Raw genomic sequence first — 11,861 nt, forward strand, 5'->3', positions numbered from 1 at the left:
CTGCGAGCCACAAGCTCTATGTACCAAGGACATAATGTTCAGCAGGCAGATAGTCGTACATCTATTATACAGAACAGCACCTTTGATAGCCCCCTCATCTGTGCTAGTATTTCTACCAGTTGTTTATTAATACTTTGGAGTTTGGTCTTCGTTAGGTAAAAAAAAAAGGTGGGGAAGCGAGTGCAGAATGCCTGTTTCCTCGCTCTACTGTCGAACTCGCACAGCTGCCTAACTCACTAGTAAAGGCATAGGCAATCTTGGCCCTCCAGATGTTTTTGAGACTACAATTCCCATCACCGCTGGTCCTGTTAGCTAGGGGTGATGGGAGTTGTAGTCCCAAAACATCTAGAGGGCCGAGTTTGCCTATGCTGTACTAGTTACTTTGATGCTGTGTTACTGAAGCCTGGCTGGCGCATAAGCTGGGGCTCTTCTCTTGTTCCTAGAGAATGTGACTTCATGGAAAGAAAGTGGGCATAGGATCAACGATGCCTGATGAGAAAGTACGTCATGTGGGATGAAGCATGTTTCTCTGAAATGGGACTCAGCTAGAAGAGTTGTAGAATCATGCAACTTTGCCTGAGAGGACACTTTTTCCGAAGGGGCTGCACAAGTTGCATTCTTAGACTGGCCCCATTGGGCAGGCCCATTACCTAGGAGTTAGAATGCTGTGTGTTCTTTACCCTTTGTGATGGCATTGTAGGCACTGGGAGCTGTCTTAAGTTCCATTGCTGAAAGCCACTAAGAGTAGGAACCCATTGTTGGATTTGACTGGCCAAATGGGATTCCTGCTTCTCTTGGTTCTTCTCACAGAGAGAGGACTGTCCATGCCAAGTCTTCAAAGGTAAAACACTGCTTGGTGGCCCTGCACTCTCCATTAGAGGGGAAAAAATGTGTACAATGAATTGTATACCTGACTCTTGCTACCCAGATGTGGCAAGGAATGAGGGTGAAGAAAAGTGGGTCATTTGAAATGAAAGCCACTTGCCTGCCTTTCTTTAGGAATCAGGCACGCTTTATTAAGGAATCATGGCAGCAGGTTAAATCAGAGATAGCCATTAAGTCTCAGTGCATGACCCCTTCTCAAAGGAAACCCGTGCCAAATATAAAACAACAGCTAGCAGTAGGATTATATTCCAAAGGCTCAACATCTGGGTAGATCGACGCATCTCACATGCCCTAATTCCTATTGAAATTGTCAGCAGGCACATTTTAAGGATCTTTTGCTCCTGCTGGCACTAAGAAAAGAAAACTGCAATATGTGGCTTATGCTCATTCTTCTTTGGGGTGTGTTGGGGGACTAAACGAAGGGAGGCCTCAAAGAGTATCATTAGACAGAATTTTACCAGGGTTAAAAGTCGTAACCACCAAACAGCACTGGGCTGAATCAGAGCATGATTTTCATGTTGCATTTTAGTGTAATGGCCATCACTGTTTTGGTATAGTGAACCACTTTAAAGATGTTCCCCTATGTATCAAGTCAAATTTCTTTGGAGAATTTAGATTTTCATGCAGACCCCTTGATTATGACAAATGCTTGAAATCACTGCATTGCTGGATGTCCTGAAGAAAGATGCAGAAGTGGGTGGGGGGGCGGGGAAAATGGGGACACAGGCGATACAAAAATAAGATCTTCAGTAAATACTGCAGTTATCCACCATCTTTTGGGTCTGTACATGCTTTTCAAACAAGACATTATAAATGGAAAGTGATATAATAAACAGATAAAATTAATTAGTTAATAAGGTTTTAAATAGTTGCATTTTCGAAATGTGATTTGATTACATCTATAATTCCTTGATCAAGAGGATATGTTATGGTTTGGAGGGAAGTTTTTTAACTACGGAGGATTTATTATAGGCACTTGCACTTTTTTTAATTGCACATTTGGGCTAGTGCTTTGTGATTTGTTTTATAAATTATTATTTGGCCGGGAAGGTGTTTTGAAATAACCACGTGGGGAACTCCCTCTGCGCTAATAGTCCATAAGATCAGGGCTATAGGCAACAACCATCGCAGTTCCTGACCTTGTCCTCTTCTGCAGCAGGCTCAGTCCGTCTGTCCCAGAGGAATTCTCTGCACCCCTGGAGCTCCAGCAGCAGCACTTTGGCCTGGTGGATGGCATGTATTCCTTCCAGTTCCTACTACACAACAGCATAGGGCAAGGAGAGCCAATGTGTTGCCCTCCAGATGTTGATGGACTACAGTTCCCACCATCCCTGACCCTTGCCTATGCTTGCTGGGGCTGATGGGAGTTGTAGTCCTTACCTCTGGGCAAAGGGATCGTCAAATATATAGTCACAAGTTAGGGGGGAAAAGTCCCTTCCAGGTTATTAGAAGAAACCTTTCTCAATTTTTGGTCCCCAGATGTCATTGGACTACAGCCCAATTATTCCTGGGCAGCAAAAGTAATCATAGGGGATTGGTGGGAGTCATAATCCAACATCTTGGGGATCTGTTGGTAGGGAAAGCTGCAGCAGAGACATTGCTGACCAGTGCAAGATGGCCTGAGCATTTCAAATCTATTCTGGCGTCACTGTTCCAGCTACCAAATTTCTGAACTTAATCCAAAGTGCTGGTTTTGACCTATAAAGCCTTATGCAGCTGAAGGACTACATCTCCCCAACATGAACCAACCTGGATCCTCCATATGTGGTTTGGGGTTGTCCTCTGTGTGCCCTCTCCAAGGAAAGTGAGGTGGGTGGCAACACAAGAATGGTCATTTTCAGTGGTGGCTCCCTGATTATGGAAAGCTCTGCCTAGTACTGCCACTGGCTACTTTTAGGAACCAGGCAAAAACATTGCCATTCAGCCAGGCCTTTAACTTGGAGAGTTTTAGATACTGTTCCCTCCTTTAGTGCACGGGATACGAACCTACCTAGACCATGCGATCATAATCTGAAGCCCTTCTTCGTGTGCCTCCTCCATGAGAAGTCCGGAGAGTGGCAACATGAGAAGGGGCCTTTTCTGCAAGGCTCCCTATTTGTGGAATGCTCATTATACACCTTTAGGCACCAGGCAAAAACGTTACTCTTCAACCAGACCTTTGGCTGATTAACATCCTTTTAAATGTGTTTGTGGGAGGGCTTTTTATTGCTTCGTTTCTTTTTATTATGTATTTTCATCTTGTATTTTCATGCTATGAACCTCCTTGAGATCTACAGATGAAGGGTGGTATACAAATTTAATAAATAAAAGCAAAATTTTGAGTCGACTTTTTGTAAAAGAGAGAGCAACTAATAAGTATTATTATCGTTATCATTATTATTCTTAATCATCGCCCACAACAAAACCCAGCTGTATCAGATCACTGAGTTTTCTTCCATGACCAGCTGCACCATCTATTTTCTGGATTCAAGAGAAAGAAAGAAAAAGCACCCCTCTGTCAATTTCAGCCCCTCATTTGAGTTTGTATGGAATGGAAGCAATTTGAATGTGGTTCTGTAGGGAGAGGTGGGCGGAAGTGGATAAGACAAGACTCTTGATTGACTTTTGACACAACGCCTCTGAATGCCACCACTGTTGCTTATTAAGCCAAGAAGTCTAAACTGACTAACAAACTTGACAACCATGTGCCTTAAGCACCCTAGGATGCCCTGTTGGTTCAAATAAGTCAATCCTTAGAGCACCGGTGGGCAACCTGGTGCCCTTGAAATGTTGCCAGACCACAGCACCTATCATCCCTGATCACTGGCCATGCTGGCTGGGGCTTATGGGAGCTGGAGTCTAACAACATTGGAGGAACCCCATGTGCCGCTCTTATCACTGCATCACTGCGAGCATTTTGGTGTGCCAGTTGAACCACCCTCCCTCTCCTCAGCTTGCATGAGGTTCTTACGATCTAATTTCAGGGTGCATGTGGGGGAGGAGAGGGGAAAGCCCTATTGTGCAGGCAGAAGTCTTTGCACGCTGAGTGCTGGCAGCGCTCAGTAGGTGAATCCCTCCTCCAGTTTCCCCAACCCTGCCTCTAGTTAACTGCCTCGAGGATCCCATAATATGCCCCTCTTAGGGCCATGTGAGCCTTCACTTCCACATCCTCCTATGTGATTTTTTTTCTCTTCCTCCCCTGCCATTGCCACACACTTCTCTTACTAGCTCCTGTCTTCACAGATTATGGCATTAAACCAAAGATGCCCAACTTCCGGAGACGGATACAGCGGAAGGAATCGGAAAAGCTGCAAAAAGCACACAAAAGCAAGCGGGATGAGCCAAATTTTGAGGAGTATTATTACGACGACCTCCTTTGAGTCTCTTAGGGAAATGCAACTAGAGGTGCCACCTCTGAAGTGTACTTGCACCAACTAATTGATCTGTCACAGGCAGCAAAAGCCCCTCAAACCCAAATCACCTAGTAATGCAAGAAGCGAGATCTTCCCCTTCCTTTGCTCTTTCACACTTGCATGCCTCTCTCCCACCCCACCCCCCCAGTTCTGTGTGCTCTATGCATCCATCCTACAGGCATGGCACTTGGCACTCAGCAGGGCAGTTGCAAGGTTTTGGCTCACATCTCATGTTTTCACTCTTATGGGTGTTGAGCAAAGCTTGAAAACATTTGATGAGGGCCAGAGATGGGTGGGGGGTTTTTGTGTGTGTGTTTTTGATGCAGAGGCTGGGATTGAGTTGGCCACAGCTTTCTGTTGCCATTGCCTTCTCTCCCTTGCCTCCCGTCATGACTCTTCTTATTGTGGGTCCAATATTACTTCCCCTCTTGCCAATTCTTCTATTCTTTGCTCCCGCCGCACAATAAAATTCCAGATTCTATGGAAGCTGACTACTATGAGTTGAATTGTATAATGTAAATATATATACAGTTCCATATTTGACAAAATTGATTTCATTTAGGGCTTTTTTGGTGTATAATTAAGTGTTTTTGTTTTGAGAAAAGCAGAAGTTAAGTGCCTCAATGGCTCTCCAGATATTGGACAACAATTCCCATAATCAACGTTTATTAGTGTCCAACAGCATCTGAAGGGCAGCAGATTCCCCATCCCTACTTTAGGGTCTCCCCAACATCTGGTAGAAATGCAGACCCAAAACCCTTTGAATGCCGCTTAATAATTGGCTGCTTTCCTTAACTGGCAACAACAGAGCTGCCAACATACATTCTATATTTAGCTAGAGAAGAGGCTAGTAGATTAGAAGATTTTGTGGCAGAGTCCATTGAGGTCCTGGAATTCTGACATCTGAAAGCCTTTAACCAGAATAGGGGAATGTGACACATTTCTGGTGGTTGCAGGGGGCCAACAGCTGGGTAAACTCTGGCAAGACTTCTCAATGATTGTCAATAACTAATAAATTAAGCCCCCTCCCCATTGTATCTGAAAGCAAAAAAAAAAAAAAGACACACAACACCAAGGTTCACAAATATATGGAGACAGAACCTCAATGGAAATGGGAGGGAGTTGGCCTCCATCTGTCTTGGGAGACAATGGAGGAGTGCCATGCTCCCCACCCTGCCTGAAAGCCAAGCTATTCCAAGAAGAACGAGATCTACAAGAGAGTTGTTTTATAATACCCAACATAGTCATTCAACACTATTGGATTCAGTGGGACCTTTCCACACTTTTATAAGCCTATGCAAGCTTTATACCTGTACTTTTGAAAACTGAAGATGTGTGACATTTCCCTGGAAATCTGATGTACTATAATTTGGTTTCAAAATGGGGGTTGCAGAACCTGGAATGCTGCTATGCTGCAGCTGGTGTGGCTCCCCAAGGAAGGCTAGCAGAATGTCAAATTTGGCTCTTGCAATTCCCAGGAAAACAGCAGTTTGCTTAGAGGCCTGAGTCTCCTTGGGCAACAAAACAACAGCAACGCAGGCTCTTTGAAACATCAACGTTTAATCATTGTTGTCATTAGAGCAGAAGCACAGAGCCCCCTGCTTTTGGGGGGGGAGGGGGAGAAGGGCAAAGGCACACCTTTCTGCAGCTCTTATTAGCCCCTAGTCACTCATGCTATTCTCCCAGCTTTGCTTCTTCTCCGTGGGACCGAGCCCTTCCTGAATCAATTTTGTGCTTATGGCTGGAGCTCCTCTCAAGCCCCTGATGCAGATGAATCAGATGAACCCTGGCTCTCGTGTTCTGTGCAGGGTCCAGATTCCCTCCGTGAATGCAGAACCTGCAGCTGGAGAGCGGGTATGGAGGGAAGGGAGATTTAGAGCAAGGGCCGGGGTGGAGGAGCTCTTTCCATCAGCAGATTCCCAGGGCATGGGTCCTCCCTGGCTGTCTACATGCCTTCAAACTGGGAGGGGCTAGGACAGGCACCAGTGTTCCTCCAGTGGTTCCCGGATTTTTTGCAGGCACAGGATAAGAGATGGATGCTATGTCTTGGGAACTGGCGGGGCAAATGGCCACCACCCCCTTTCCCCGTCTCCTCGTCCACTATTCCCCAACCCCACCATCCCAGCCAGGGACTGGGCTCACTACTTGCAACCATCCCCAAGCTTATTAGCTATTCCTTCTGCAGTGGAAGAGCAGCATTCTCATCTTACTAAACTCCCAATGTGAAGGGCTGAACACGGCAGCTAGAACTAGAGCAGGCCCCAAACAGACTCGAGCAGAACTCGTGGAGCCCTCTCTCTCGCAGTAGCACCAAGGCAGCCCATTCAAGTGGGCACTCCCAGTGCCCATGCCCACTCTCCTCCTGTACCAGCGGCAGCAACACCTGCTTCCGCTGGTGGTGCTTTATTTCAGATAAACAAACGAACGGAAAAGCATATTTCTTCTTCTGATAATAAACCCTTTTTTTTTTGGTCCACCCACCCCACCCATCCCAAACCCCCAGCCCAAGGAAAGAGGAGGGGCACTGAAAGAGGTGGGGCTCTGCGCACTGAGGAACACTGTTCCCACGCCCACTCCTCCTTCCATCTCAAAGCAGCTTGTCCATGCACAATGGGGGGGAATGGCCCTTGTCTGTACAGGAGGGCAGGGGCTGCCCCGGCCCCTACTCTAGGTAGATGTCCTCTGTGGGGCACGTATATTCCACACATTCCTTGTAGAACTGATGGAAGGCTCTCCTGCAAAAAGAAAACATGAAATGGAACGTCAATTGGGAGCTGGGATTCTTCCACAGAACAGGCAAAGCAACAAGTTAGAGCTCAACACTGAGCCTACCAAGAGGACCTTATTTGCCGCCTCTACTGCATCTGCAGAAAACAGTATTTGGAAAGAGGTAGATTCCATCATGGGAGCAAGGCTGGAACGGGAGAGTGCCAAAGCTCTGCCTAGTCAGGTTGTATGGGATCAAGTCCAATCTGCTACCTCTGATGATGTGGACAGGTTGCTTAGACGAGTGAAACCTACCACCTGTCTCCTAGATCATCAAAGTGAGCTGGGTAGGGCTGGGCAATGGGCTCAGTGGGGTGGTGAATGCTTCTCTCAGTGAGAGAGTCTTCCTGGACACCCTTAAAGAAGCTGCTATTAAACCACTCCTTTAAACACATCTATGGACCCGGCCATTATGGCCAATTATCACCCAGTCTCAGATCTTCCATTCCTGGACAAGGTCATTGAACAATTCCAGGCACATCTGGAGGACGCGTACCATTTGGATCCCTTTCAGCTGGGATTCAGGCCCCATCATGAGACTGAAACCACTTTGGTTGCACTGGTTGATGACCTCTGGTGGGCTAGAGACAAGAGGTCAAAGCTGTTTCCTGGTTCTGCTGGATCTCTCAGCAACTTTTGATACTGTTGACCATGTTATCCTTCTGAACTGTCTAGGGGGGTTGGGAGCTGGGTGAAAAGTGGCTGATTCCTGGCCACTAATGCTTCTGCTGACATCTCCAGTACCCATCTGCAACTGACACACCCCTCTCTTAGATCCAGGTAGACTGGGATCTTTGTAAATAGCAGGAATTTTCAGGATGTAGTCTGAAACTCACCCTACAGACTCTGCAAGTGGTTTGGTGGACTCCTCTGCAACAAAGACATGGCACGCAAATCTGTGGTCAGCTGGGTGCTTGGTGATGAACCCAAAATACCTGAAAGAGAAAACACAATATATTAGCTTGGGCTACAGGTTGGGCCTCTGGTATCCTAGGGTAGGAATGAATTCTCTAACAAAGAAACAAGACCCATTGGTTCCATTCTTCCTGCAGGTACAAAATATACCTCCCTGAAGAGAAAGCCATTGGTTTTGCTTTGCATGTGTGGGCAAAAGCAGTAAGTGGGATGAATACTTTTCTTCCTGTGCAATTTGCGTACCAGACAAAGCTGGTAAACGGCAGCCGAGACAACAGAGCTCACCTGGATCTCTAAAAATAAAGCTTGATTGAGAAGCCAACCCCCCACCCCCAACAAATGATGGGCACACACCCTGCCAAATTCACAGCGGTCTTCTGGCTTCTGACTATCTATGGTACCAAGTGGAGGATAAGTGTAGGTGATACAGTCTGATTAACAAGATCACAATGCTGTTATATGCCCATCCCACCTTTATCAAGCATATTACTTAGCAGGGATTAAGAAGATTACCACACAGGAACTTCCTATACAACAAGTTACACTTCAAAGCCCCCAAATTGCCTAGGATACACTGCAGGATAGTGCAAGAAGGAAGAGCTATGTGTCTCCTTTGCCATGAATTCATTTTGACCATCCGCCATGACTTACTTGTTGTTCTTTGGGTGGTATCCACAGAATGAAATGTTCTTCAACTGGAAAAAGTGGCTACATTTATTCCCCTGCAGGACGGAGAGAGCAAGATGTTAGGCTTGGGTAAGAGTTAGGACCGTTGAGGAACCAGAGCCATTTATTGAAGGAAAGGGAAATTAAAATGTATTCGGATCCCTCACCCTTGGGAGATCCAAGTCACAAATTAAAGGGACCTCAGGCTGTGTTTTGGGGAAAGGATATTCCATTGTAAAACTCGCAACAGGAAAGTTAGGAAGGAAAACGTGCATAGACTATTTTGTGTGATATGAGCCTATTCCCATCTTTTAGCAATTTTTGTCAATGAGTGAAATCGCAGCTGTGATTGACAGGTCCTATGTTACACACACATCAGAGGAGACCCAAAAACAGCTCCAAAACGACCAAGGAAGTCCCTTCTCCAAACACCTGAGAAAAACATCAGCCAGGTTCAGTTTGAAGCCATTTTACTGTCTTCCTTGCTCTATGTGTGACTTTTTTCTAGATGGAGAAAGAACTGCCTGATTCATTCAGAAGGATTTTCCAGGTTCTTTTAAAAGCTTTTCTCTTCCTTTGGCTTTCCCTGGCAGAAATGGGATTGTTGACCAGAAACAATAACTGAAAAAAATCCAGGATTTTAGTGTAGCTGTAATTGGGCAGTAGCATGTCTACCCAAAAGCAAAATTAGCAGATAGGACAGTAAGTAATTCCTGCTCTTTCTAACTCAGAATTAATTTCATGCAAGAAAAGAGCTTTTTCCAATATTATGTGATTTTATTTTTTAAAAAACCCTGCCAATGCAAAATACATATCACAGGGGGGTACTGCAACTGAGAGAGCTATGTGGGTTACATCAACCATGCAAAGTAGCCCTAGCGTGCTATATTCAGGCCTGCAACATATTATTCGAATATGTTGAACTAGCAAAAATGACGCAAAAAATTAGAAACCAAAAAAATACAAAGTTTATTAGCGATTGGAATAAATTTATGGTATATATTGAAGGAAACTATAGAAACTTAAAAACTACAGCAGGTCTGATATAAACCTTACGATGCGCAAACCATTAACAATTATTAGCTGCAGAAAAAAAGAAAGAATTTTTACCAAGAAGCCCGAAATCGGGAGGGAAGGAGGTCAATAGGTGTGTAGAGGAAAGATCTAAATATCTAAAGGTATAAAGAATTAAGGAATAAGACAAAGAACTGTAACGGAAATTGATGTTATTTTTGTGTTATGTATGGATATATATTTTTTTTCCCGTTCTTTTTTCTGAAACTGTTGTTTTGTTTTTTCTTTTGGTTATTTAAGTGAAACTCAATAAAAAGAAATTAAAAACCAGGCCTGCTAGGGAGAGGCTGAATAGCCTCTTGGTGCGTTGGTTTCTTCTGCCTTGGTTAGGGAAATGCAGTTGAGGGTGTTGTTAAGTGATTGTCAAGTGGATTAATTGCTTTTTCAACCAAAGGGTGGTGAAAATAGGGGAATTATTGGAAGCAGCTTCTTGTTCCCAGTATGATAATCAACAGTTACTTACTGTTGGTCAGGAAAAAGAAAAGGGTGTCTGTTTGTCCTGTGCTAATAACACTGTTTTAGTTGTTAAGGAATAAAAATAATAACTAACCACAGCAAATGCTGCTAGAATACACTGCATTCAATCTTGAATTCATCCAGCCATGAGCACTTAAACCTCAGTCGCTGTATTTCTTATACCACTTTTGGTACACACCCTCCCCTACCATCTGAAATATCGTGTCTGGTCTTGAAATGAATATAGTAATGCCAACCTAAGATCAATTGATGAAGCGTAACGTAACAGGTTAACAACTCAGGGAACAGGAGTTTATTGCACGGTTTAGGGTTGGTACAGGAGGACAGCAATGCCCTTGTGCCTTTAACAGCTGTGTGGCAGGCAGATATTTAACAGGTTAAACCTTTTCTAGTATGGAAACATAAATACAGAGCAAGCTTCCCCCGCTGACATTCTGCCTCTCAGACATATTATTACTGATGTGCAGCTCCTTATCTATTTTTGGGCTCTTCATCCCACTCATAAAAGATTATATAAATTTCCGTATGACACAAAGCAAATGCAAATCTGTATCCTCTTTTGTGAGTGGGGCAGAGGGTCTAATCCACATACAAGTGTCCTGGGTCCAGAAAACCCTGTTGGCATCACTAGTTCCAGATCATAAGCTTCTTACTCTCTCCTAAAGGGTCTTATGCAGGAATACGAAAGCAGGGATTTCAGGTTCAGGATTATAGGAAGGCTGCAGCAGTATCAGAGTCAAGCAATATTCTTGTACCAGCTACAAAACGTCCCAGCCTTTACATTGTGTGTCACTTAACCTTCAATAAATGAAAGGTCTTGATTCTGTTACAATTATTTCATGAGGTAGAATTGAATGGATTCTACTTTAGTGTTAGTGCACGAAACATTATATAATAATGGGACAGTTGGTTACACACATTTGAAAAATAGTCATACATTCAAACAAATGTTTTGTGCAAGCAAAATAAATTGAAGCCAGCTGTGTTGATTAAACACAGCCCAAGCTCAGATAATTAATTAACACGCTATCATATATATTTCTCTCAGTCTTTCTGCTTTCAGGTCCACTGCCCTTGATTGACTCTAGTAGGGCATTTCCATTGTGAACAGAATGCACTTTCTGAATGGCTTTGCTCCTTCCTCTTGAAAGCTTCATGTGAGCTACTTATGCAGAGAGGCTTTACTGTACAGATCCACAGGACACCGGTTAAAATAGTAGCAGACGGGTTTAGCAATGCTTCGTAGATTATCGAAGCAGCTTAGCAAACAGACCTTCCAGTGCATTAATATACCTACAGCCTGGGAGCATGTACTTTTGCATCTGGACTTCAGGGCATGAATGTGACTCTGCCCTGTTATCCAATCCCCAATAGACTCCTTCAGGAAAAGACAGGAGGAACCGCCAGCCAGGACATATGCAAATCGCTCTCGTTTGCATGCTCTCTTTTGTTTATTGGCCAAGGGGTAGCACTGAGCTGCTGCTGGAAGATGTAATGAGCCACAGAGAGCACAGAACCCAGGAAGAGTGCTGGCAGCAGAGCTACACATGTGGTCAAGCCTACCTTGCTGGGATCCTTAGAGTCATCGCCTTTCACAGCAATCTTGACTCCTCTCATGCTGATCTCCAGGACGCAGCTGGAGGGCGGGTTAAAGTGCACGGTGAGGCGGCGAGTAGTGGCAATCTG

General features: G+C 44.7%; 2 protein-coding genes across 6 annotated transcripts in view; one reads left to right on the forward strand and one right to left on the reverse strand.

Annotated features, from left to right (window-relative positions):
* The first annotated feature begins 354 nt into the window (after nucleotides 1-354).
* FREY1 (Frey regulator of sperm-oocyte fusion 1) lies at nucleotides 355-4,768 on the forward strand. Of its 2 annotated transcripts, none has more exons than XR_014167593.1 (3): nucleotides 355-841; nucleotides 2,042-2,118; nucleotides 4,108-4,169. XR_014167593.1 is itself a non-coding variant. In XM_081907998.1 (3 exons), exons 1-3 carry the CDS (start codon nucleotides 777-779, stop codon nucleotides 4,242-4,244), a joined length of 276 nt encoding a protein of 91 aa, XP_081764124.1. In that variant the 5' UTR covers nucleotides 370-776; the 3' UTR covers nucleotides 4,245-4,768. The 2 variants fall into 2 exon arrangements, 1 of the variants encoding a protein (XP_081764124.1); XM_081907998.1 differs by having other exon boundaries at nucleotides 370-841; nucleotides 2,045-2,118; nucleotides 4,108-4,768.
* A 1,050-nt stretch (nucleotides 4,769-5,818) lies between these two features.
* Nucleotides 5,819-11,861, reverse strand: part of MAPK8IP1 (mitogen-activated protein kinase 8 interacting protein 1) — a 90,364-nt gene continuing 84,321 nt past the window's right edge. For all 4 annotated transcript variants that reach the window (XM_081905973.1, XM_081905971.1, XM_081905970.1 and 1 more), the window contains 4 exons: nucleotides 11,739-11,858; nucleotides 8,610-8,680; nucleotides 7,880-7,978; nucleotides 5,819-7,012 (listed from right to left, as the gene is read on the reverse strand). In XM_081905973.1, coding sequence (XP_081762099.1) covers nucleotides 6,940-7,012; nucleotides 7,880-7,978; nucleotides 8,610-8,680; nucleotides 11,739-11,858 — 363 coding nt within the window. In that variant the 3' untranslated portion in view covers nucleotides 5,819-6,939. The remainder of the gene's footprint in view (nucleotides 7,013-7,879; nucleotides 7,979-8,609; nucleotides 8,681-11,738; nucleotides 11,859-11,861) is intronic.

The sequence above is a fragment of the Podarcis melisellensis genome (genome assembly GCF_964234715.1).
Source record: "Podarcis melisellensis genome assembly, chromosome: 1".
In the NCBI taxonomy this organism is placed as follows: Eukaryota; Metazoa; Chordata; class Lepidosauria; order Squamata; family Lacertidae; genus Podarcis; species Podarcis melisellensis.